The following is a 27,916-nucleotide window of genomic DNA, read 5'->3' on the forward strand; positions in this document are numbered from 1 at the left end:
CTCCCTGGGCGCCCAATGGCTGCCCACTGCTTCACTGAGTGAATGGGTTAAATGCAGAGAGTGATTTTCCCCACGGGGACCAATAAAGTACACTTTCTTTCCAATAAAGTACACTTTCTTTCCTCACACACTGCTGAGTTTGTCCTGGTGGATCATCAGGGGTGCAAAGCCTCACAGATGATGTGCAGCAGTGGGTCCCTCAGTCTGTCCTCACCAGTGTTGGTCAAGTTACTTGAAAAAGTAATCAGTAACTAATTACTGATTACACCCCCCCAAAAGTAATCCCATTACTTTACTGATTACTTATTTTCAAAAGTAATTAATTACTTAGTTACTATAAATACTATACTATATATACTATACTATAAATAAAGACTGATTGATTGATTGATAGTTACTTTTTAAAAACACGATTTACAACCTGAAGAGGTGATAAAGTGATAGATCTTTCAGCCCAATTCTACTTTTTCTACATAATCCATCATACAAAATGTAATCAAATGGAAAAGTATCTTTTTAAAACTTGTTTTATTAGTTTTAACCTTTTGACTTTATGCATCAAGCAAAAATTTAATTATATGCAACATTCTCTGACTGGAAGAAATTTGTTTAACATTTAAACCTATTTTCTGCAAATTCCAGCACATAATTTTTTTTTTGTGTGTGTGTGTGTTTACACTCACTCTTTCAAATAGATGCAAGTAAAACACAGCAGAGAATAAATAAAATCAAAGACTCAGCGGTCCTGTTGCTCTATTTTCACCTGTAAAGCAGGAGTAGGGTAGGCGGAGGTTTACCCTGGTGCAGGTGTGCCGCAACGGTCAGTGGAAGAATCCGCGAGTTTCTCTGTGAGTTTCCCATTACCTCGTTGCGCACTCAGTGCTTGCTTGGAAGTTTAGGGGTTTTTTTTCGCTTTAAAAAGAAGTTTTCTTCCTACGCACAACGGACACTAATGTTTTTGTCACTTTTTATGGAATCAAACTCAAAGTAAGGTCAGTACTTCCATGCTTTAAACGCTGTACGTTCATACTCTCTCCCACAATCGATATGTGATCCATTGTTGATCTGCACACAGCTGTTGTCACTAACGGTGCACTCGCTTACGTCACTGTCGTGAGACATTCTCGCATGGGCCAGGGGCGGGAGCCCATAATGAGCACCGCCCTGGCTGTCAGGGTCCTGGGTCTGAGCGACCCAGGATCCCTGGGCAGTCATGGACTGGTGATATTATTTATTATATTTATTTATTATTATATTATTATATTTCTTTTAATTTATATTATTAGTATTTTTGGTGTTGCTGCTGCTCTTCTCCATGCTTGTAGATGTCTGTGTGTGTGTGTGTGTGTGTGTGTGTGTGTGTGTGTGTGTGTGTGTGTGCAGGTGTGTATGTACACTGGTTTACAGGCGCCTTCAGGCCTGGTGGGTGTTGCCCGGCTAGGGGACTGGCCACACCCGAAGCTACACACCTGCCGCTGATCAGGGCTCGTTGGGGGAGCTACTTAGGAGAGTCTTGGAGCTCCCACCGACGCGGGATCATTCCATGAGACTCCACATTAGGCTTCTGTTTAGTTAAGTCTGTGAGTGTATGCCTACTGGAATTAAGTGTCTTGACAGCTGCCTCTGTCATTTTCCCCTCAGGAAGAGCGTGGAACATTGGAGGGCAGCAGGCACGGGATGTGTGTGGACACACGAGAGTGGAGAACACAGAGCATGGACTTTTTGGGAAGACACGACATGGGAGTCACGGGAGAGCACGGGGATTTACTGTTATTGTTTCCATCACTGTAAATAAACGCACTGTTTATACACAGAGCACCGCGCCTGGGTCCTCATTCCCCACAGTCTGCCATGCCAAACCGTGACACCGGCAGGAGAGAGAGAGAGAGAGAGGGGGCCTGGAAGGAGGGCACAGAAGGCTGGACTGGACAGGTTTAACCTAAGACACATGGAAAACATTGGGTATTTTCATGTTGCAAGGTAGCTTGAGCCTTACTGAAACAGGGTTAACCAATGCTGAGATCTCGAACGGACTGGTAAAGTTGGGAGTGAGCTTCTTGGATTCCGCCCTGATGGGAACGAAGCACGTGGAAAGACATACCTTTTGTCCAAAAGCGTAGGCGGGCGTAGAGGTGGTCAGCAATGCCTTTGTTACGGTCCTTGGTGCGCAATAACGCAGCCCGGGAGGCCTTCTATACCCAACGACACCTACGCAGATGCGCCTGGACTGACGGCACAGAGTGTTTGCCTTTGATGGAGGGGAAAAGAGGTGGCTGGAATCCAAGGGAAGCTTCAAAAGGCGACTGGCCTGTGGTGGAGGAGGTCATGCTGTTGTGGGTGTATTCGATCCACGGCAGCTCCTCACTCCAGATGGCCTGGTTGGAAGAGGCAACACAGCGCAGCGCCGCCTCTAACTCCTCTTTCGCTCGTTCAGATTGGCCATTGCTCTGAGGATGATATCCAGAGGACAGACTGACCTTAGGGCACAAAGAAGCGCAGAATTCTTTCCACACCCGGGATGTGAATTGGGGACCCTGGTCAGACACGACGTCATCAGGGATGCCATGCAGGCCGTGGTTGGTGAGTAGTTGTGCAGTCTCTAACGCTGTGGGTAGCTTGGGGAGAGCAACAAAGTGAGCTGCCTTAGAGAAGCGGTCAACAATTGTAAGTAATTGTAAAGTCAATCATTCTGATCTCTGTGTTGTTTCCTCTTTCAGACCAGAAACTTATCATAGCTGAGTCTGGACAGGATGCCACTCTGACATGTCGAGCTTCAAACTACAACATCTTAGTTTTAAACTGGACAAGATCTGACCTGATGACAGGTTATGTCCTTTTCTACCAGGATGGTCACTCAGATCCAACACACCAGCATCCATCTTTTAAGAACCGGGTGGATTTGCAGGACAGACAGATGAAGGATGGAGACGTGTCTTTGACTCTGAAGAATGTGACAATTGTTGATTCTGGAACATGCACCATGGTGTGGTTTTTCTTTGCTTCTGACTTCTTGATGTTTGTAAATACAATAAATGAAAAATACATTAATATACATATAATTACGTACAACACATTATGGAGTATGCATCTGCTGTGAGGTCCTGACTCCATGTACTTATGCAATTAATCACTGGACAGTTGGACAGGTATGTTCATAAATAATATGATATTAGGCCAATTTTCTTATACAGTGGGGCAAAAAAGTATTTAGTCAGCCACCGATTGTGCAAGTTCCCCCACTTAAAATGATGACAGAGGTCAGTAATTTGCACCAGAGGTACACTTCAACTGTGAGAGACAGAATGTGAAAAAAAAAAAAAATCCATGAATTCACATGGTAGGATTTGTAAAGAATTTATTCGTAAATTAGGGTGGAAAATAAGTATTTGGTCACCTCAAACATGGAAAATCTCTGGCTCTCACAGACCTGTAACGTCTTCTGTAAGACGCTTTTCTGTCCCCCACTCGTTACCTGTATGAATGGCACCTGTTTGAACTCATCATCTGTATAAAAGACACCTGTCCACAGCCTCAAACAGTCAGACTCCAAACTCCGCCATGGCCAAGACCAAAGAGCTTTCGAAGGACACCAGGAAAAGTATTGTAGACCTGCACCAGACTGGGAAGAGTGAATCTACAAATGGGAAGCAGCTTGGTGTGAAAAAATCAACTGTGGGAGCAATCATCAGAAAATGGAAGACATACAAGACCACTGATAATCTCCCACGATCTGGGGCTTCACGCAAGATCTCATCCCGTGGGGTCAAAATGATCATGAGAACGGTGAGCAAAGATCCCAGAACCACACGGGGGGACCTGGTGAATGACCTGCAGAGAGCTGGGACCAAAGTAACAAAGGTCACCATCAGTAACACACTACAACGGCAGGGAATCAAATCCCGCAGTGCCAGACGTGTTCCGCTGCTGAAGCCAGTGCATGTCCAGGCCCGTCTGAAGTTTGCCAGAGAGCACATGGATGATACAGCAGAGGATTGGGAGAATGTCATGTGGTCAGATGAAACCAAAGTAGAACTTTTTGGTATAAACTCAACTCGTCGTGTTTGGAGGACGAAGAATACTGAGTTGCATCCCAAGAACACCATACCTACTGTGAAGCATGGGGGTGGAAACATCATGCTATGGGGCTGTTTTTCTGCCAAGGGGACAGGACGACTGATCCGTGTTAAGGACAGAAAGAATGGGGCCATGTATCGTGAGATTTTGAGCCAAAACCTCCTTCCATCAGTGAGAACTTTGAAGATGAAACGAGGCTGGGTCTTCCAACATGACAATGATCCAAAACACACCGCCCGGGCAACAAAGGAGTGGCTCCATAGGAAGCAGTTGAAAGTCCTGGAGTGGCCTAGCCAGTCTCCAGACCTCAACCCCATAGAAAATCTGTGGCGGGAGTTGAAAGTCCGTGTTGCTCGGCGACAGCCCCAAAACATCACTGCTCTCGAAAAGATCTGCATGGAGGAATGGGCCAAAATACCAGCTACTACGGAGAGGCAGATGCTGTCCAAGATAAAGACAATGTTGGATAACACCTCCCACCCACTCCATGACATGCTGGTCAGTCACAGGAGCACATTCAGTGAGAGACTGAGATTACCGAAAAGCACCACTGAACGACACAGGAAATCTTTCCTGCCTGTGGCCATCTCCCTGTACAACGCATCCACTTAACACACTGTTTACTGTTTACTGCTACAACTACACATGTTTCTTTTCCAGCTATTTATTTATGAGTGACTTATGTATGTATGTATGTATGTATGTATGTATATATATGTATATATTGTACTATTCTTAGTTAGTGTATTGTCTGTCTTGTCTTAATGTTGGTTTAAAATGGAGCACTGTAACAAAAAATAATTTCCCCCAGGGATCAATAAAGTATTCTGATTCTGATTCTGATTCTACTGTGTGTGCAAACCTGGTAAAGACCTATAGTAAACGTTTGACCTCTGTTATTGCCAACAAAGGTTATGTTACAAAGTATTGAGTTGTATTTTTGTTATTGACCAAATACTTATTTTCCACCCTGATTTACGAATAAATTCTTTACAAATCCTACCATGTGGATTCATGGATTTTTTTTCACATTCTGTCTCTCACAGTTGAAGTGTACCTCTGGTGCAAATTACTGACCTCTGTCATCATTTTAGGTGGGGGAACTTGCACAATCGGTGGCTGACTAAATACTTTTTTGCCCCACTGTACATATTTTTGACCTGGGGGTAGAATTGATTATGAACTGGAAAAGGAAAAACATGAAGCATTTAAGGTTATCCTGTTTGGTTTTTATTTAAGAAGAGAGTTTATTCCACTGTGTGATGGCCGAGTCTGTTTCTTTTGTTGAAGATAATTTCTCCTGACTTAGAGAAAATCCTCTCACATGGAACAGAAGAGGCTGGAGTGCACAGAAACTGGTAGAGATGCAGGTATACGGTCATCCTGGGTCCCACAAACTATCAGCTAAAAAGAATGAACAACTTAAATTACTGCACATTTTGTAGAATAACATTTTAAGATTATTTTAAAAATAGATATATTTTTATTATATTAAATTTAAAGAGTCAAGTGGAAGTGTTTTGAAAGTTATTTAATGATATTTATGTTATGAAAAGCAGATTTTTGTTTTGTTCAGACATTTTAAGTCTTTCACGTTTTTAGATAAAATATTAATATACACAAAACAAATGCAAACAACAAGAACACAAAGCTGGCAAACCCACCTATTTGATCAAAATCAAATCAAATTATTCCCACACGACAGAACCTCCTCTCTTGCTCTCTGGCTCCATATCTCTCAATAGAATGATCAGTGGTTTGATATCTCTCACCATCAAAACACTCCACAAACCCTGCGAATGATTCGTTTTATTATAAACCATTGAATCAGATACGTTCTAAATAAGGCTTTGGACGTCACTGATCACGTGACTCTGGCCAAACGAATCAAGCCTCGACAAAGTGCTTCTGAAGGAGTGTGTTGCGTGTGTTTTGTTTTTTCTGACATACACACCAGAGCCTCGGCCTACTGCGGAGTTCCACAGCCAGACCCTTCTCACTTTCTTGTAGTGATGGGCAGATGAAGCTTCATGAAGCACTGAAGCTTTTCATCCAATTGGTTCACCCCAGCGCAAAGCTTCTTAAAGCTTCATTTGCTCTAGTAGGACATCTAGTGGACGTAAAAATATTAGTTGGCATGAATTTGCAGAGTGTGGTCTTTTGCACACAGCCTGTAAATGTCAACAACAAAAGGAGTGTGTAAAACATCTATATTGTAGTGATGGCAGTATACTGTGTATATTTATACTGGCAGTACGGAAAATTATTATTTGGAAATGCTTAAAATGGAAATGATCATTTACTGTGAGGTGAGGTGTGGACAGTAGTTGTGCTTTTGTAACATTGAGGTATGGACAGCTACACACTGAGGCTTTGAGCTTCAGTCCTGCCTGTTCACATTTTATTCTGTAAAAACTAAATTTTCACTGCTTTTATGACCTTTTAGTGGGGAGAACATAGCTAGGATTTAATGATTTAACAAATCTTTTGAATCCTTTGTCCTCCACAATGCTAACTGGCTGGGAGTCCTCATAGTATAATATTGTTATATCATTTAGTAACATTACTGCATGCTATATTATCATGGCATTTGATGGCTCACCTGGTCTTGCTCCACAATCGGTGTTCCCCTTATTCTCATGCACAGCTCTGTAGTGCCTAAGCATGGATGAGGTGTTGTTGTTATATCCCAGCTCCCTGGCACATAGCAAACACTTCACCTTGTACAAAAGTACAGACAGCTTAACATTAATTGTATTGCACCATCAGTATCATGAAAATACATCTTCTGTAGAAATTTACATACCTTGTTGGGAGGAATACGATCAAAATGTTCCCACACAGGGGAGGACATCCTCCTCTTCTTAGCTGGCTCCATTCTCTCCTGACTTTCTCTCCTCACTCTCATAAACCTCCAAACGGTCTCCAAACTCTCACTAACCGCAACTCTCCATCAAACACCCACATTTTTGAATGAAGTCTGAGGGGTTTATATCGCTGTCATATCTCGCGGCAAAGTTCGAACCACTTCATGAACCAGTCACGTGGTACAGCCGGGCAGCGAGGCTTCGGACGTCATCATTTTCAGCTCCTCCCATAAATGAAGCAAGCCTCGATACGCGCATCGCGGAAACGCCCCCTCCATTACTCGACACACGCTTTGAAGCCTCGATACAGAACGTCACATCAGTACGGAAATGCCAACAGACTCGGAACAAACTAAGAGTCAGATCGGCAGAAACAGAGAACACGGACATGTCTGCTGTAACTGCGTCACTCTGCTCCACGCTGATGTTTGTCGGCGTCTTCGTGTTTGTCTCTGCAGGTGAGATTTAACTGTTAGAAGCTAAACGGATCTAGGAATGATTTTGTGTGTGAGAGCAACACGAGGCTTGGTGGAAACCGTGGGACTGATGTGACAGAGACAAAGTGTAATGTTTGTGTCAGTGTGATGTGTTGATGTAGTGAACGTGCCCCCACAAACCTACCTCAGTGCTCCCAAACTATGCAGCTGTTAGATTTAGGAACACAGTAGCTTGTTTTTATGAGTTACCATGACAGAAATCGGCCAAATCTGCCTGAAAATTTGCATGTTACAGCTCTCTACATTCATGTGATTTACAGTTAGTGCTGCAGCAGGTGAATGCTCTCTGTCCCTGCGGGCTATTTGCGGCCTCTCGTCTGTTATTACACTTTTAATTGTTAGTGTGCTCGCCTATTCATGCAACTTATCAGTTTAACTGGTCTACAGTCAGCTGATTTCAGGTAGTGTGTCTACAGTGTTGGTCAAAAATATATAGTAGATTTGCTTTTCATGAGCCGTTCGCTACAAACCAGGAAATGAATGCAATCAATATTAAGTCTTTAAATATGCATGTCTGCGCTTGTTTTTAAACACAACACATCAGTCTGATACTGTTTTAGACAAAAGAAAAGAGCACGTGACTTTACCTGGTGAAGTTATGATCGGTGTTGGGAAGGTTACTTTTAAAATGTATTCCATTACAGAATACAGAATACATGCCCCGAAATGTATGTATTCTGTAACGTATTCCGTTACGTTACTCAATGAGAGTAACGTATTCTGAATACTTTGGATTACTTAATATATTATCATGCTTTTTACAACAACGTGAATGTACTATTGCTGTGTGATTTATTACTATTACTGAAGGTCCGCGACTCCGAACCGTAGCAAAGGGACCTCTGGCTAATACGTCGGGTTTGTGTCGGGCTCGTAGCTGAAAACTAGCTTTACTTTGTTGTGTGGGTCAACTTTGCTAGCGAGAGACCACGCAGAGAGAGAGAGAGCGTCACCCTGTAACCATGGAAACTGTAACGCTGCCGCCTGGAACAACAGAACGTAGCTGTCAAACAAAACCCAAACAGTCCTGACCTGCGACAATATGAAACAGGAAAGTACCGCAGTGTAATCCATTTATTTCAACAAAGTAACTGTATTCTAAACACCACCTTTATAAACGGTAACTGTAACGGAATACAGTTACTCATATTTTGTATTTTAAATACGTAACGGCGGTACTCCCCAACACTGGTTATGACACTGAAGAATGACGCAGGTGTCTGCTCCAATCCGTGTTTCTTACTTTGACCAAGTTAAACTGTTCGGTGAATGTTCTTGCTGCCCTCATTATTCTTCATACACACTTTTCTGTATAGTGAGCAGTGTTGGGTGTAACGCGTTACTGTAATTGAATTACTTTAACACTGAAAAAGTTGAGTAACTAATTACTGTTCATTTTTAGGTATTTTAATTACAGTTAATGTACTTGTGTCACATTGTAAAATAATTAAATTTGCTGAATATCATTATTTAATTTCAATAATTTATCTTCTAAAGGTAAAAATAAACTCTGCCGCTTTAACATCGCTGTAGTGCAGCTGTACGTCATTTCGCGCCAGTTTGCTGCATAGTCTAGTGATGGTAAATTTGATTCTTTTTACTGAATCGAGTGTTAATGAAGGCAGAATTTCCGAGTTCTGAGTACAATCAAAAGCACCACGACTGCAGTTTTTGTGTTGGATGTAAAAGGCGCACATGACGCTGTGACGTAGGCTAGAATCATGGCAGTAGTTAATGACGGTCCAGGCGTGGGATTTCTCTCGTGGAAAGATGCACATTATCTTTTCCTTTCTATTGGTAGGTGGCACAGTGCACTTGTGGCAAGTAAGCAAGCTAGAAGACTGGCAAAGTTATGGAAGCAACACATTAACAAGAGAATTCTGAGTAAAACCAAAGTTACTTTGAAAGTAACGAGTAACTTGAAGTAACTGAGTTACTTTTGAGAGAAGTAACTAGTAATGTAACTAAGTTACTATTTTAAAGTAACTTACCCAACACTGATTAAATCCAACATGACTAAAAACTCAAATGTCAAAGGAAATAAACAAAATATTTAAAGTCAATCATTCTGATCATAATTGTACTTTGACCTTTAACCTCTCTGCTTTGTGTTGTTTCCTCTTTCAGACAAGAAACTCATCACAGCTGAGTCTGGACAGGACGTCACTCTGACATGTCGAGCTCCAAACAACAACATCATAGTCGTAAAGTGGAGCAGAGCTGACCTGGGACATGAATATGTGATTTTGTACCGGGATGGTCACTTTGCTCCAGCCAACCAGCATCCATCTTTTAAGAACCGGGTGGATCTGCAGGACAGACAGATGAAGGATGGAGACGTGTCTTTGATTCTGAAGGATGTGACGATTGATGATGCTGGAACATACGAGTGTTGTGTCTTCACGAGAAAAAGACGCTTATGGGAGCTCATCAGCATCATCGACCTTCGTGTTGATCCTCCAGGTGAGTGAGTAGAGTTGAGTGTGTGTGTGATCAGAGGTGAAGCTGCTTCCTGGTTGTTGATGTTTGTTTGTTGTATGGATGAGCTGGTGGATGTCAGAGGTAGACAGATGTTTCTCCAGCTGTTGTCTTTGTGGCTGATAGACTAGAGTTCACTTGTGTTCACTTATTATCAGCACATGTTGTTGTTCTGTGGAAGCTAACATCTTGTAGTTTCTGACACTTTGCATGTTTAGCATGAGGCTAAAATTCCCCCTCAGTGGGTCACTGGTGACCTGCTGGATGTTCAGAGGTTCATTAAATCCAACATGACTAAAAACTCAAATGTCAAAGGAAATAAACAAAATATTTAAAGTCAATCATTCTGATCATAATTGTACTTTGACCTTTAACCTCTCTGCTCTGTGTTGTTTCCTCTTCAGAACCGAAACTCATCACAGCTGAGTCTGGACAGGACGTCACTCTGACATGTCGAGCTGCAAACAACAACATCTTAGTTTTAAACTGGACAAGAGATGACCAGATGACAGGTTATGTCCTTTTGTACCAGGATGGTCACTTTGTTCCAGACAACCAGCATCCATCTTTTAAGAACCGGGTGGATCTGCAGGACAGACAGATGAAGGATGGAGACGTGTCTTTGATTCTGAGGGACGTGACGATTGTTGATTCTGGAACTTACATGTGTCTTGTCAACATGGCAGAAACACGCTCATTGGATCTCATCAGCATCATCGACCTAATTGTCATTCCAGGTGAGTGAGTAGAGTTGAGTGTGTGTGTAATCAGAGGTGAAGCTGCTTCCTGGTTGTTGATGTGTGTTTGTTGTATGGATGACCTGCTGGATGTTCAGAGGTTCATTAAATCCAACATGACTAAAAACTCAAATGTCAAAGGAAATAAACAAAATATTTAAAGTCAATCATTCTGATCATAATTGTACTTTGACCTTTAACCTCTCTGCTCTGTGTTGTTTCCTCTTTCAGACCAGAAAACCATCACAGCTGAGTCTGGACAGAACGTCACGCTGACATGTCGAGCTCCAAACAACAACATCATAGGTGTAAAATGGAGCAGAGCTGACCTGGATTCAGATTATGTCCTTTTGTACCGGGATCAGCAATTTGCTCCAGATAATCAGGATCCATCTTTTAAGAACCGGGTGGATCTGCAGGACAGACAGATGAAGGATGGAGACGTGTCTTTGATTCTGAAGGATGTGACGATTAATGATGCTGGAACATACGAGTGTCGTGTCTTCATGGAAGGAACAGACTCATGGAAGTTCATCAGCAGCATCGACCTTCGTGTTGATCCTCCAGGTGAGTGAGTAGAGTTGAGTGTGTGTGTGATCAGAGGTGAAGCTGCTTCCTGGTTGTTGATGTTTGTTTGTAAAGATGTTGTTGATGAGACTTTGTAGAAAGCAGCTGGTCTGAGTGATGTGATCAGAGTGCAGCAGATAATGTCTGACAGCAGTTTGAAGAGCAAATGGATTCTGTTCTGTTCTTCACTCATCACCTACCTGACACCTCACACCTGTTTCTCACCTGCAGGTCACACAGGAGGAGACAAACAGGATGTTGGACTGATCGTCGGTCTGATTGTTTCTGCTGTGCTTCTTGTTGCTGTTGTTATTTTCATCTACAGAAAATTACATCTACTCTCTATCCATCAATATGATAGCCTGAAGTTAATCTGAGGTAGAAAGGAACTTTCCTTAACATCCAGCAGACGCTGTAGAAAGCTGGATGTTCAGAGTCTGACGTTATTTCTCTGATGATCATCATGTTCAGACTCAGACCAACAGTGTGTGTCTGTGCTGTCTGTCAGTGACTCTGAACTACAGTTTATTCATCTTCAGGCTGTTCATGAGATTTACTGACACAAAGTCAAACTGTGTTACAAACATACATGAATTTCTGAGCTCTGATCTCAGAGTCGGTGAGTGTTTTTGTGTTGGAGCTTCAGGTTCAGCTGATTGTAAGAACTGACTTGTTCTGTGAGAGATGAACAACACAGACCTGGGGTCCGTTCTTCGTACCGCGCTAAGTAAGTTAGCTGGATTTGATTGTTGACGATTTCGCGTGATCCTGGATCAGTCGGTTCTCCAAAGCTCATCCAGGACTTGCTGTCATAGCAACAGAGCCGTAAGCGTAAACCTGCTGGGGAGCAGGTTTACTTTATGTAAACAGGATTAGATCGCGGCCACTCAGGTATGTCCGCTTCATTTATACGAAAGCAACAGCGATATTCCACCACTGTTTCACCATAAATAAATAACATCAATGTAACTAAAGATAATGCAGCACTTGATCCATTTATTGATGTCACACAGATACATACAGGTCATTTCCTAAAAAAGGGAAATGTACTATTAACATTCTATTACATGTATGTGATTATTACAGATGTAATTCATATTTCAGAGTAGTAATAGTAAATTACTTCGTGTAATCAAGATGAGAGACCACGGCTATAAAAGCGAAGGTGGATTTGGGAAGCCTGTCGCAGCCATGTCCTGTCCGTATACGCGAGCCACCCATTGCGGAAGGTGCAAGATTGATAAGGAGAGTCCTCAGAATTCAGCGTATATTGCGGGATAGACAGGATCCTTTAGCTCAGCGCGACAGTGTGCTCATAGAGAGATATCGATATTCCCGTGAGGGTATTATTCACTTAACCAACTTGTTGACGAGGGGGTGCAGGACCACCACCTGTCTTTATTTGCTCTGCCCTTTTCTTGGTTGCTGTTATGAACAAACAGATTATTTCAGGGTCTCTTTGAGACTAAAAGCAATATAAGAGATAAATATTACCATTCTATAGAATATTCTTATATTTCACTTTTACTTGTTCCCATGTTCTAGTGGGTCCTGTCGTGGCTCTAATGTGAAAGGGGATATAATATAATAGAATAGAATAGAATAGAATAGAATAGAATAGAATGTAATATAATATTGGATAATATAGTGTAATGTAATAAATTTACCCTACCGCCTACTGGTGTTGGCCAGAGGGGCCGATGGCGCGATATGGCAGCCTGGCTTCTGCCAGTCTGCCCCAGGGCAGCTGTGGCTACAACTGTAGCTGCCTCCACCAGTGTGTGAATGTGAGAGTGACTGAATAGTGGCATTGTAAAGCGCTTTGGGTGCCTTGAAAAGCGCTATATAAATCCAATCCATTATTATTAAATTACTTACGAGTTTAATTTGTCAGCAACTTTCTGCCAGCCCTCTCTCCTTGCTTTTGCAGCCTTTGCAGTGTTCCCTTGCGTTCTGATTAATCTCTGAAACTCCTGAAATCCCTCAATCAAGAGTTCTTGCTCTGCTGCCGGAAAATGCTGAGCGCGCTCCTTCGACATTTTCGCCGACCAATCAGAGGGTTGCCGATCAATGTTTCTACTATCGATGCGTAGCCCCTTTTACGACACCCAGTGATGTCACATTACTTCATCCAGCTGTACTAATCGTCAACAACAGGTGTGTTCGGAGAACCGGAATAGCGAGCTCAAAGTTGGCGCGATGATTTGATCTTGGATGTAGTAAGCGAGGTACGAAGAACGGACCCCAGAGATCAGCTGCTACACACACTGAAGTGACAACACAAACGCTGTGTGATGATCTGAGTGGAGATGAAGGTCTGTGGATTATAGACGATCAATAATCTGCCTGATTGTGTTCAGGATCATTGATCAGTTACAAATGAATGACCCAATCAGATCTATAAAGGTAATAAAAACTTCATTTAACGTAAATTAAGTTGAATATACTTAAGCTAACTTTAAATTAAATACTTTATGTTGTATGTTGTAATATCCTGCACTTAGATTTTTCCAACCTCTTCAGCTACCTGACACACTGTTTAGGTCAAATTTCCTTTGCTTTGACCTTTGACTCCAGCAAAAACACTCTAAACTACTTTTGTTGAGCTGAAACTTGATGACTCCTAAACTGACCAATAATACTCAAATATTTTAAATTAAAGATTTACATATATACCTGTTGAATGACCTTTTTTGTCATTGTTTTTGTTAGAACTAAAACCTTTCGGAGTCTGTCTTACAGACAAAAGTATACTTCTGAAGTGCCTTTACATAACTTAATAGATGTCTTCCTCTGTAACGTTGTAATGTTACTGAATGTTGTGGGTAAACATGGCGGCTCTTTGGCTTTACTTCTGTGCCTGAAAACTATGGAATGCCAGGACTGCCATAATGAATTAATTAAATACACCATTAAATAATTAATTAAATGTGGCAATAAATAATTAAAATTGGAAATAATTAAGTACATAAATATTTACGACACATGTAATTAATCAATTATTGACACATTTAATTAATTAATGACACATTTAATTAATTATTGCCACATTTAAATAATTATTTAATGGTGTATTTAATTCATTTTGGCACAGTTGACTCCTTCAGGTCTCACCATGAAATAATTTTATCTCTCAGCCTCACCCATCAAACTCAGGGGGCGGGGTTAACGCTGCCATGCAGCTTCTCTAACATTTGATTGGTTGCTGTGCAAAGTAAGTCAAGACAGGTCGATCCTAGATAATCGATTGCTTGTGTAGACTTGGGGCAGGTATCCCAGAATGCAGATCAAATCGCAGGCAGCAATGGTGGTGGTGTAGTTTTAAAATACCCCGTTTTTCTGTCACCAACTACACTTTTTTTCCCAGCTTCACTGTTTGTTTGTTTGTTATTTAGTTTTTTATTGTGTTTTTGTTTTTTTGTTTGGGGGGGGGGGGTTACGTTAACCGGTTTGAGATATTCCATTCTGTGTTCCACATGTTGCATTCGCAGATTCTCATTTTCACCGAGGAGTCAGTGATAAAGAAGATCAATAGTACTCTTCACATTTAATAAACATCGTCATTAATTCCCACTCACTTTGGCAGTTTTTTTTTAAATGACCTCTGACAAGAAAGCCTCATTGTTCAATACTGTTCAATAATGAAGGAATGTAAACTTCTTAAACTAATGCCAAATTGCAAAGCATTTGGCCGTGTCTCTAATAAAGCCTCTGTGACTTTGCTGTGCTTCACTTCAGCAGCATCAGTTAATGTTCATATATTGATTTATGGTTTTCTTTAGTTTTTGTTCTACTGCAGAATATTTTAAGGTTATCTGCAATAAAAAGCCAGGCCAGGAAAATCTCCTGTCAGCTCAGTTACTTTGACAGAAAGGTATCTGCTGTGATGCTCACACCTCTCATGAAGTCTCACAAGTTTCAGTACTGATAAATGATCAGAATTATAATATTTCTGACTGAGGCAAAACTGAAAGGATTGTAGATATCAGTGATGACACCCAGCCTTAGGTCAAAGTGTATGCAAAGCGCAAACATGTCTCAGCACTTACAAATCATTCAGCTGTTTTCAGTTGCCGCAATAACTGGAAGAAGAAAATTACCTAAATCACAGAGAGTAATTGTACTCAGTTACCCTCCTCTACCCTGATTACAGTCATGTGATTTCCAGGAAGTGCCGCAGCAGCTGCATGCTCTCTCTCTGCAGACTATTTGCTGCTGCTCGTCTTTTCCATTTTTCTCTGTGTGTGTTTCTTTGTCCCTCACTGTAAACAGATGTACTGAGAGACTCCTGCATTGATGTTTCATAGTAAAGTCCAAAAAGCCTAACTTGTTCTCCATAAAGAACAAAGATTTGCGCTCTGTGGCTCCTCTCCTTTCTCATATTCTGTAGATAGTGTCTCATAAATCTCACTGTGTGGGGGTGAGCATTGTTCTCTTGGAGGATAGAATTTAACCCTGTTGGTGCAGAGATCAACGCTCTATACGTTATCTTCATATTTTGACCTCATGACCCACCTGCTGTAGTCAGGAAGAGTTTAATTTTGTTTTTCTTTGCACCTGGCCTGCAGAGGTTTTTATACTTTAGCATTAAAGCTCTTAAACAACCTTTGATGAAATCTTAACTGTATTAGTGAGAATTAGAGTTTTAAAATAAAGCTTAGAGTCACTGACTGCAAGAAACATCAGGTTTTCAGCAGCTTCCTGTAAAACACATGACTGTAATTGGAGTACAGTAGAGTGAGTTCACTTCCTCTTTGTGATGTAGGTGATTTTCTTCTTCATATTGTGTCAGAAAAAGTCTTACGGTGTGTTCACACCGTTAGAGCTTTTCTTGAATTCATTTCATATGATGTGTTTTCACAGATGAAACCAGCCAACAGTAAATCAAATGCTTTCCACTAACTCAGCATGACCTTCATCTGTAACAAGTAACCACTTCCAGTTGATCTCTGAAATTCTCAGAAACTTTGAATCCATCTCCCAGTTTTCAGGTCAAAGCAGCTTTGAGCAGCAATCAGCAGGATTCTGGTGAACTGCTGTTCAGGTTTAGGATGGCGCTCAGACTGTCCTGGTCACACTGAGCAGTGACTGCTAATCTGGACTCTTTGTGTTTGTATGTTGTTGTTTGATATCATCACCATCACTGTGTCATTTTCAGTTAATTTCAGTTTTTCCTTTTTATTTACACAGTGCCTAATCACAACAACAGTCAGCTCAAGGTGCTTTATATTGTAGAGTAGACCCTACAATAAGACATAAAGAGAAAAACCCAACAATCGTATGAACCCCTATAAGCAAGCACTTTGGTGACAGCAGGAAGGAAAAACTCCCTTTTTACAGGAAGAAACCTCTGGCAGAACCAGGCTCAGGGAGGGGCGGCTACATATATCCTGTAAGCTGAAGATGTTTGTTTTTATCAAAGAGAAGAAAGAGGAAGAAAGTTGCTGATCTGCTGTAACCATAGTCTATACCTCAACATGCTCTGAAATAATCATCAGAGAATAATGTTCTCTTTCTGGTTTTTATGTTGTTGAAAACCCAATTCTTTGATCTTCGGGCTGAAGGAAGAACAACACTTTGTGTTTAATGCCCAACTTACCTAGAACAGACAGGAGTTGGCATTTTAACCCCACACTACTATCTGATAATACCTTTCTGGAATTTATAAATAACTAAATTGAACTCTTTTTAGACACCAATCTTTCCCCAAATATTTCTAACCTTTTAGTTTGGGACTCAATGAAGCCCTTTCTCCGGGGACAGATCATTTCATATACAGCTAATAAGAATCGGGGTAAACTTAAAAGAAAGGCAAGAATTAGCCGATAAAATAAAAGACTTAGACCATCACTATGCACACAATAAGGACTCTGAGGTTTACAAGAAACGTATTGAACTCCAAACCAAATTTGAACTTCTTTCAACTCATGCCATGGAGGGGCAACTCTTAAAGAGAAGGAGTACATTCTGTGTGCATGGAGAGAAATCGGGCAAACTAGACCAAATAAGGGGTGTAAAGCCACATCAGTGTATGACTGCCATTAACTCAGATGACGGTTTCGTTACTGATCATGCCAAAATCAATGACACGTTCAGGGAATATTATCTGAAGCTTTATTCCTCTGATTCTGCCACCGACCACTCACTAATCACAAATGTTTTTAAAAGCTTGCACAACCCACAGAGAATTCTTGGATGCGCCATTTTCCAAAGAAGAAATTAGGGCTGCAATTTTCTCTCTAGAGTCAGGGAAGTCCCCTGGCTCGGATGGCTTTTTGGTAGAATTTTTCCAAATTATTTGCCAGCTTGTACCTCTACTCCACTCTGTTTTATCTGAAACATTTACACAGGGAAAACTGCCAACCTCCTGGTACGATGCTTCCATAACTTTAATTGCAAAAGAGGGGCCACTTTCCCTTTTGAACGCCCTTTTGAACGTTGACTTTAAGATCCTAGCTAAAGCGCTGGCCCACAGGTTGGAAAGGGTCCTGCCAGCAGTCATATCTGAAGATCAGTCTGGCTTTCTTAAAGGGTGCCACCCCTTTTTTTCAACATCCGACGCCTTCTCAATATCCTGCACACACCATCCAAGGACACTCCAGAATCCCGTGATGCGGAAAAAGCATTTGACCGTGTAGAATGGAACTATTTATTTGCTGTGCTTGAAAGATTTGGGTTCAGTCCCAACTTCATCTCATCGATCAAGTACCTATACTTGTCCCCTGTTGCTTCTGTTTGCACTAATAGCCAGAAATCAAAACCATTCCAACTTAAACGAGACGCACATCAGGGTTGCCCCTTAGCCCGTTATTATTTGATCTAGCTATTGAACCCTTGGCAATGCTTTTTTGAAGCAGTAAACTTGTGCAGGGTGTACAAGGAAGTCAATCTGAACACAAAGTCTCTCTCTATGCTGACGATTTATTGCTTTTTATTTCAAATCCAAATACTTCCCTACCATCTATATTGTCATTACTCATGCGTTTCAATCAAGTCTCAGGTTATAAATTACATCTGTCCAGGAGCAAACTTTGTCGATTAAATGAAGAAGGATTTCCAATAGATTTGTTGGGTTTCCCCTTTAAAGTGGTCAAAGAGCAGTTCACCTACCTGGGTATTACAATTACTAGAAAGTATAAACAACTTTTCAAAGCCAACTTTTTTACACTATTGAAGAATGTCAAACAAATCCTTCAACAGTGGTCACCCCTGAACACAACTCTGCTCGGATGAATTAATTCAATTAAAATGAATATCCTTCCTAAATTCTTATACTTATTTCAATCTTTACCAGTCTTCATCCCCAAGTCTTTCTTTACAAGTCTTTCTTTACAACTATAGACTCTATAATCTCCTTTTTTTTATTTGGAAGGGTAAACGACCCCGAGTAGCTAAGGTTACAGAAACCTAAGATTGAAGGGGATCTGGCACTCCCCAACTTCTGCTTTTACTATTGGGCTGCCAATATTCAGTCCCTGATCTACTGGTTACAGTCTGGGGAGGGTGTGGGCCCCACCACCTGGCTGGCAATGGAATTAGACTGAACTGGGTATTTCTCTTGCCTGATTTCTGGGTTCTTCTCTTCCTTTATGCATTGAGAATTTATATATTTTATTTATTGTTTACTCTATTTAATTTGTAAAATATGTGTACACACACACACACACACACACACACACACACACACACACACACACACACACACACACACACACACACACGTAGGAAAATATTTAGTATACGCATCCAGAAATGCATATACTATTCTATATTGTACATATGTTTATTAGTTTCAGATGTAGCCATTCTTGTATTTTGCTTGTTTACGTTATTGTATTTTGCACAACTCTGTTGCTTGTGAAGCTCGCACACAAGAATTTCACTCACATGTGCTGTACCAATGTACCTGCACATGTGATGTGACAATAAAAGTGATTTGATTTGATTTGATTTGATAATTCGGCACTCCCTCACGGTGTGGGTGCAGTTCAGGAGACTTTTCAATCTTAATAATTTTTCACTTCAAAGCCCCATCCTTTCAAACCACCTATTCCTCCTCCCCACGTTGGACAACTTGTTCCAGGTCTGGTTTAGAGCAGGTATTATTTTCTTCAAAGATCTCTTTATACACAACAAACTAGCATCATTCGATCACCTAGCGGGAAAAATTCAGTCTTCCCAAAACTCACTTTTTTTAGATACTTACAACTCAGACAGTTTTCGCAATCCCACCTCTCCAATTTTCCAGAAGCTCCAGCTGGTAACTTACTGGACGAGCTCCTTAATATGCAACTATCAGGCAAAGCTGTAATGTTTCGCATCTACAACAAACTGTGCAGTGTAACCCCAGCTCCTGTTGTGGGCCTCAAGTCCACATGGGAGAAGGAGTTGGGTATATCTATGTCAGATGACATCTGAGACTCAGTCCTTTCTCTGGTAAATTCTAGATCACTCTGCGCCCGTCATTCCCTGTTACAATGCAAAGTAGTCCACAGGGCCCACTTATCTAAATTAGAGATGGACCGATCCGATATTACGTATCGGTATCGGTCCGATACTGACCTAAATTACTGGATCGGATATCGGAGAGAAATAAAACATGCAATCCGATCCATTAAATATCACGAAAGCACCTCACAAAACTTGCGACACGCCGCAACTTGCCTCATAACTGTAGCACGTTGGAGCAGTGTGCATCACGTGAATGAGCAGCTGTGGCGTGCCAGACCTGTCGGTGGTCTGGTTGAGCATTTGGAGCCTCGCTACCAAACCAGCATTTCATCTCTGAGAAAGTTATCCCAGAGAAAAGTAAAGCAAGTGTGTAAGTTCATCTCTGAATGTTTGTAAAGCATTCCCACATTAAGCTTAACAACCGATATATGGAGCGACTGCCTCTTCTCTCTCTCTCTCTCTCTTGCTGCTACTTCAATCATGAAACTGCTTAATGATCAGCTGATCGGCTTTTCTGTCGCGAGTCCGTCTCTCTTCTTTGTTTATTGCCCACTTTGCCCCAGAAAGAAGAAACCAGCGGCTGAACAACAACAGCACGTTTAAGCTTGATAAGCTGTTGTTAGAATTTATTTAATATTAATTTCTACACCAGGATCTTTTTCTACAGCTGACGGCTGGTAACTGTCCAGGGGCGGATCTAGCAAAGTTTAGCCAGGGGGACCGATAGGGCATGAACAGGGAAAAGGAGGCACAAAGACATACTTTTCTTTCTTATTCTCATTTAAAATGTCTAGCTTTTAATCAATAATTATCTGAATCTTACACCCAAAGTCCATTACAGTATATAGTAACTATTAAGTCTAATATACCCTAGTAAGCTATATTACTTTTTCCTTTGGGAAGGTACCATCTGTGCAGTCTGCAATTCTGTTGAAGAAAGATGTTGAATCTATTTAATTATTCTTGAAAAATAATTAATTTCTGTGCATTTTTTTTCCACACTGCATCAAATTAAAGTTGATTACGTCAATTAAGCATCATGAGGTGGGGGTGGTTCCCTATTTTTTATTTTTTTTGTACTCTTTAAAATACCAGAATAGGGAGGATGGAGTAGGTTTACGTTTATTAGATTGATCCGGTGCAGTGTATTTTTTGCACACAGGTATAACAGAATAGCTTTAGTGTTTTTTGTTTTTTTTAACTTGAGTTTGAACTTATACAAAGATATTAAAAAAACAGTTTTACTGATTAAAAAACACACTATATTGGATTCATATTGGTATCGGCTGATATTCAAATTTATGATATTGGTATTGGACATAAAAAAGTGGTATCGTGCCATCTCTAATCTAAATCCAAACTAGCTAAGCTTTATCCAAGTTTAGACCCTCGCTGTAATGGTGCGGGTCTGATGAATCTAATCCACATGTTTTGGACCTGCCCTGGCAAACTTTTGGGAGGAGGTTTCCTGCACTTTGGACAAGGCTACCGGCCTGAAACTAGCTCTCAACCCCCTACTTGCTCTCTTTGGTGCAGCGGAAGAGGATGATAAGTACATTCCCAGAGCAAAGCGCAGGGTGCTGTCCTTTGGTTCCCTCTTGGCTAGGCGTGCCATTTTGATGAGGTGGAAGGCTGCTGCCCCGCCCTCCCATGTTCGGTGGCTTGCTGATCTCCTGTCTTGTCTCAGTCTGGAAAAGAGCTCCATCCAGAACCACAAGGGCACATTTGATAAAATTTGTGTCTCTTTCTGGAAAACTTCTTCCAGCTGGCTAACAGATTCGCTTCTCCATAGTGGTCTCATGTCTGTATGAACGGGAACGTGAAGCTCAGTGATGCTGTAGCTAACTTCTGTGTGGTTCTTATGGAAAGGGCTAGTTAATATCTTAATCCCTCCAGGGATTTTTTTCCCTCTCTTTGTTTTTTTTTCTGTTTTTTTTTCTTCTGTTTTCTTGTTTCTTGTTTGGTAAATAATATAAGAGGAAAACAATGTTCCAACATGAGAAGTTCTGTTTTTTATTCATTGTAAACAGTTTGTGTTTTCCACCTTCTTTTTTTCTTTGTAAACTCTATCCACAAATACTCAATAAAAATATTTTGAATAAAAAAAAAAAACCAGTGAAATATTTCATTCCTTTTTTTTCTCGAAATAAACAGTCAATTAATTTTATTACATGTACATGAGGATTTTCACAGCTCAGCCTTCAACATCAAAAACCAGCAGCACACATTTTATGCACAGACATCAACAACCTTTGTCTCTCAAAACTAGGTTCCTACTAATGCCCTCTCTATCTCCTGCCTCCCTATCTCGTGTCCTTGCTGCTCACTTGTTCGCACACTATGTTCTCCTTGCTTTGGTTTACCAACACCTTATCCCACTAACGGCAGCTTAATGTCACCTCTGCTTCTCACATACACCTTTGACCTATTCTCTCAAATCTGTGTGTGTGGTCTATCTGTGAATGTTTAGTAACTTGACCTATGACCGACTTAAATGAATAATGAACATAATGTTTTACCGCAGTTAATACAACTAAATCCTATAAATACTATATTAATCTATTCCCACAATGTGATCAGTGATGATAAAAACAACCTGAAATAAAAAGCTGATAGAATCTAGCAGCTGCTGTCACGATGTTTCCTTCTGTGCGTGTTTATTCATGTTCAGCTTATTTTTCATGCTGTTGTTTCCATTCATGTCTTCATCAAGAGCTCACAGACAGCCATGAGTGACGGTGTCCTCATGGTTCAGCTGTGTTCACAGTAGCAGCCCATGAATTCTCTGATGATCACGCTCCACCTGTCAGCTGGTTACAAATCATCAGAAAAAGGTAAAAGTTCCTCAGAGACTCTTCTTAGATCCTCCATTCTGAGGTGGTCCTTCTTGTTTCACATAAATGGCCTTCTTGACAAGGGGACTAAGAGTACAACTTTCACCATCTTTAAGTGCAATCTATCTACTCCCCTTGCTGTCCAAAGTCCTGGAGAAAATTATTTTCCTTCAGCTCCAGGTTTTTCTGGAAATTAATGTTATTTCAGAAACATTTCAGTCTGGTTTCAAAGTGCTACATAGTACTGAAACTATGCTTTTAAAAGTTCTTGATGATCCCTTATTAATTGCTGACTCCGACAACCATTTTAGTGCTTTTAGATCTGAGTGCTGCATCTGATAGAGTGGATTATGGGATTGTACTGTCAAGACTTGAGAGCTGTGTCGGTATTAAAGGAACTGCAATTAAATGAGCTTATTTAACTAACAGACGTTCTTCTGGTGGCTCTTCATCCACATCCACCCCATTACATGTGGGTCCCTCAAGGACCTATCCTTGGCCCAGTACTTATTTCCAGCTTACATTTTTCGATTAGGCTCTATTTTCAGGAAACATGGAATCTCATTTCACTGTTATGCCAATGATTCTCAAATTTACTTTCCTCTTAAAATAATTCTACAGACTTTAAAAGTTTTGCTAGACTGCCTCGATGACATTAAATTATGGTTGGCATTAAATTATTTGAATGTAAATGATCAAAAAACCGAGACTGTACCATTTGGACCTTCTGACCCTCGTTCTTGTCTTAATGGTGACTTTGGCGCTCTGGAAAAGAGTTGTAAAAAGTGTTAAAAAACAATTATTTTGTACAACCCAGCTTTTTCCAGCTCAGGGCGCTTGCAAAAATAAAGAACACCTTGTCATCTGCTCATGTCACGAAAGTTATCCATGCGTTTATTTCATTCAGGCTTAGTGTTGGCACAGATGAAAATGAGAAAAACTGCTGATCTCTTGAACCAGCTGATCCAGCCTTTAGTCTGAGCTGCAGTCAGTCACACAAACAGATTGAACAGGCTGTGTTCTGTGCAGCAGCTGCATGTAAAACAGAAGCAAAGCTGTTCCTGTGAAATGAAACTGAAAGCCTCTCTGAGCGTCTCCCTGTAGAAAATGGAGGCTGAGCTCAGTCAGATCACTCAGCCTGCAGACAAATGGAGGCGTGTTTGAGACGTGCAGATAAACAGTCACAGCTTTGTGTCTGAGGCCTCAGGGCCGTCCTGTTGTCATGGTATCAAGTACATGATGACTCTCTGCACACACTTTGAGTCTGTGGTGGGGTTCTAACCTTTTAGTTTGGGACTCAATGAAGCCCTTTCTCCGGGGACAGATCATTTCATATACAGCTAATAAGAATCGGGGTAAACTTAAAAGAAAGTTTTAAGTTTTAAGGGTGGTTGAAAAAGGAAGTGTCTTACTTAATTCAGTGATTTTGTGGTTTATGTTGCAACAGTACACAAGATGCAGAGGGACTATTTAACTATGCTTGCATTTCCTTTGTTCTACACAGACTACAAATTTAAGGCAACAGTACATTATAATGAAAAAAATTTTAGTGCATTGGATGGATATCTTTTTTGTGGCACAAAACTCTGTTCATTTTTACATACCAAAGATGAACAGAGCCCACGAAGACATGTTTTTGGAGGGGATGAGACATTCAGAATGCCACTCTACCACATACCCTACTATATCTTTGCATAGAAATGAAAATATTGTATAATTATCTACTACATGGTTTAACTAAGAAAAGTTTAAAAAAAAGTTATAAAGTTATAAAAAGTTATAAAGTTATAAAGTTACTAAACAGTTATAAATATAGTAAAATATTCATCTATTTCTTTTCCTACAAAAGTGAGGAATTTCTTTTCCTACAAAAGTGAGGAATCCTTCATCATTCAGCCATTTCTGGTGTAAGCACCATCTATGTTCCATTATTAAGTTGTTATGTGTATATATGATATTGCAGGGAGCATGATCCGATATTAATATACTGACATATGAACATGCCTTTATGTTTGATAGGAGGCTCGCTGTCTTATAGTATTATAAGACAACGCATCACTGTTGTTTTTACTCACTGGCCAGCTGTGAAATAAGGAACTGATTTTAAACATTTTAATTGTTAAAGCCCTTCATGAATCAGCTGCACAAAAATATTACAGGTTTTTTAATTCCATATTTTGCTCCTTAAGGTCATCCCAACGATTTCTCTTCGTCTTGTCTATAATCTAAATCAGGCGCCCAGGCCCAGAGCAGCGCCGCCAGCTCCCCAATCCTTTCCAGGTGGCGCTCGGACTGGTCCTGCAGCTCTTCCTGCTGGCGACGCACCTCCGCCGCCTGCTCGGCCACCCTCTGGGCCAGCTCCTCCATTTCCTGACTTCGATACGGACCCGCCGTGCTGCCTCCTGGGTTTCGGCACCAGTGTGGTGTGAATAAGGCACGGCGGGACCAAAGATCATAATTTACAGCCATTTTATTGATTTCACATCACACCACAACACACCCAAACCCCTGAGTCCCCGTGTTTTTAACTAGGCTGGCGTGATTAAGGATGCACCGCAGACCACGCCCCACCACAGAGTCCTTATTCACATTTTCTATAAGTCCTCATCTCTGTGGACCTGAGGGATTAACCACAGTTCATAGTGCTGTGATGGTCAAAACATTAAGGAAAAGTTTTGAATACTATACGGATACAAGGATGGAAATAAATATGTAACCAAACTGAAGGTTCTGTCGAATATAGCTCATCATTAAAATATGTTAAGAAAAGGTTTTTGTTAATGAACAGAAATTAACTTTTTTTTTAATATCTGTAAATAATTTTTTTTTAAACGTACTTCCTGTCATTTATTTGTTTCTCTGTTACTTCATTCATTTGGTTTTGTATGAGTGGTCATGGCAGAGGAGAAGTTCCTCCTTCACATTCTGGAAAAACGTCCATTTGGCTGATTTGGACTCTTTGCCAGGCCGATTCTGGGCCCCGGGCCTTATGTTTGACACCCCTGCAATCAACTCTTTATAGCTTTGAAAACTAATTTAAGAACAACAAAAATAAAGTAAAATAAATAAAGTAACTGACATAAATTTTAAATGTGAGTATAATTCCACCAAAGAGGCTTTTTATTTTCAGGCTCTGGTTGTTTGAGGCTGTCAGACACTCAGTTATAGACAATGATGCTTGAATTCAAACAGGCAGACAATGTGAAAGATGAGGAAATCCCTGGGCACTGCACAGAGGGCTCTGAGGACTGAGACTCTGTGAGAGCTGCATGATTATAAAGTGATGTCTGTGATGTGCAGAAGAGCACAGAGCATGACTCACTGTCAGATCATCAGCCATCACTGTGACACGTGCCTGTATGTACAAATCTCTACTTTAAATAAGTTGTTTCAACATGCAGACATGAATCTAACACAGTAACAGCTGCCTTTGTTTCAGATCCTGAGAAGAGAAGAGAAGAGAAGAGAAGAGAAGAGAAGAGAAGAGAAGAGAAGAGAAGAGAAGAGAAGAAGCTCATTCACTGACCGAGACAAAGTTTTGATGCTGTGATAACAACTCTGAGCCGATGACAGCTCTGATAACTCTGATAACATCTCCCTCCCAGTAATAACCGCTCCCAGCAGCAACTGCCACAGGCAAATGGGCATGAGGCAGGATAGTTTCACTTCCTGCAGTTACAGTGAAACAGTCTTTGTAATTCACATCTGTGTGACTCGTTTTAGTTTTCTTCTCCTCACAGTGAAACTCTTACAGATACATGATGATGCTTGTTAAATCCAATTCTTTCGATCTTTGGGCTGAAGGAAGGACAATACTCAGTGTATAAACGCTCAATCAACAATTACTTTATTACATACAATTCAGCACTTTTGAGCATAAACCATCCGGATGGGGAGACATGCATGCAGAGGGACACAGCAAATCTCCAAATGGTGGAGGGTTACTCGGACTCTTATACCCTCTAGTGGCCCCCACCTAGTCGTAAAAACCTGAACTTTCCCATTCTTTCTCTCTTGCGGCGCCTAAGTGACGACCTTGGCTCCCTGTTTTGTCTCCTCCTGATTAGATTGGCCAGAAAACCTCTCCGGTATGCTCTGTTCTCTTCTAATCAGACAAATAAGGTCCTGACTCTCTGAACACAGTATTTCTTATAACTCAGCAGTATAATGCATCATAAACAATATCATTCATTCACAATAAATCAGGAGTTTAATGCAAGGGATAGGGATAGCTCAGTAGGTAGAGTGGTGGCCCCATGATCGGAAGGTCGGGGGTTCGATTCCCCTGAACAGCTACCCTGAGGTACCCCTGAGCAAGGTACCGTCCCTACACACTGCTCCCCGGGCGCCCAATGGCTGCCCACTGCTTCACTGAGTGAATGGGTTAAATGCAGAGAGGGATTTTCCCCACGGGGACCAATAAAGTACGCTTTGTTTCTAAATACAAATCAATTTAATAAATCTAATAGTTGTCACCCCTTCAGGAGAATAATGCAAACTAAAACTACATTATAATTTCCCAATCTTTAGTTAGGGGTCTAACCTGGCATAAGAAAATATAATAATCTCACAATTCCCCCTTTGATCTCTTTCTCAAAGAGATCACTTACATCTGGCAATCCAACATTACGAGGTCTCTTCTTAGCCCTGAGACCCTCTGCCCCCCTTTAACGGGTGGACCACATGTGAGATGACCTCTGTGTTTGCGCAGTTCATATGCAAGAAAAACTATTATTACAACAATAGCAGGTACAGATGACACTCCCCAGTTCTCCCACAGCTTTATTTTGGTGCTACCTTATACCCTTCAGACGTACTCAGACTAAAACCTCTGTCCAAGGAGCTTTTAGCCTTTATTTTATTGCTGCAGCCACCAGTGTCTTCCAGTTGGGTGATCCTCTGCTCTTCTTTCTTCGACCTCTGGGGTTAGACCACCCTTCAGTCATTGCACAGATCAGGGGATTATTCTGCCCCGATTTCAAACAAAGATCTGTGTATTCTGGGGTCACAGCCGTGTCCCCCTTTTTACCAAGAGTCTCTCGAGCCTCGTTGGTCTGGTGTTCCTGTTTTTTCGCCAACCCCTTCATGGTTATTGCTGTGTTTATGGGATCCATCTTCTTGAGGTGACTAGTCGGAGCCCAAAATGCCATGACCCTTGGCCCCAGTTGCTGTCTTGGCAGTCTCTACATCTGTCTCTGCTGTGAAGGATCCTCATATCTCCGTGACCTCGTCTGGTGTCTGTTCCTTTCTCTTTAAGGCAGAAAACCAAAACACCTCTCTGCCTAGCTCTAATAATCTAATGTTGATATTCATTGTTCCTCTAGTGATTCTAAATTGGTTTAGAATATCATGTTCGTGTATACAGCATCTCTTTATGTCTGTCTCCACGTCGGTTGAGTGTGGTGGAGTGC

General features: G+C 41.1%; 1 protein-coding gene and 1 long non-coding RNA gene across 2 annotated transcripts; both read left to right on the top strand.

The window, feature by feature from the left end:
- Positions 1–948: 948 nt before the first annotated feature.
- LOC120722599 lies at positions 949–22,288 on the top strand. The gene is made up of 3 exons (XR_005693546.1): positions 949–960; positions 16,654–16,749; positions 22,252–22,288. It is a non-coding gene; the product is annotated as an uncharacterized LOC120722599 (long non-coding RNA).
- LOC120722598 (CXADR-like membrane protein) lies at positions 7,208–12,115 on the top strand. Its single transcript, XM_040013626.1, has 4 exons — positions 7,208–7,399; positions 9,566–9,901; positions 10,885–11,220; positions 11,452–12,115. Exons 1-4 carry the CDS (start codon positions 7,330–7,332, stop codon positions 11,595–11,597), a joined length of 888 nt encoding a protein of 295 aa, XP_039869560.1. The 5' UTR covers positions 7,208–7,329; the 3' UTR covers positions 11,598–12,115.
- Positions 22,289–27,916: the final 5,628 nt, after the last annotated feature.

This window comes from Simochromis diagramma, unplaced genomic scaffold, assembly GCF_900408965.1.
Source record: "Simochromis diagramma unplaced genomic scaffold, fSimDia1.1 OVJJ01000541.1, whole genome shotgun sequence".
In the NCBI taxonomy this organism is placed as follows: domain Eukaryota; kingdom Metazoa; phylum Chordata; class Actinopteri; order Cichliformes; family Cichlidae; genus Simochromis; species Simochromis diagramma.

Coding starts and splice junctions, on each gene's coding strand:
- LOC120722598 (XM_040013626.1), top strand. CDS start 7,330: ATGTCTGCTGTAACTGCGTCACTCTGCTCCACGCTGATGTTTGTCGGC. Junction 7,400..9,565: donor CTTCGTGTTTGTCTCTGCAG/GTGAGATTTAAC, acceptor TTCCTCTTTCAG/ACAAGAAACTCATCACAGCT. Junction 11,221..11,451: donor CCTTCGTGTTGATCCTCCAG/GTGAGTGAGTAG, acceptor TCTCACCTGCAG/GTCACACAGGAGGAGACAAA.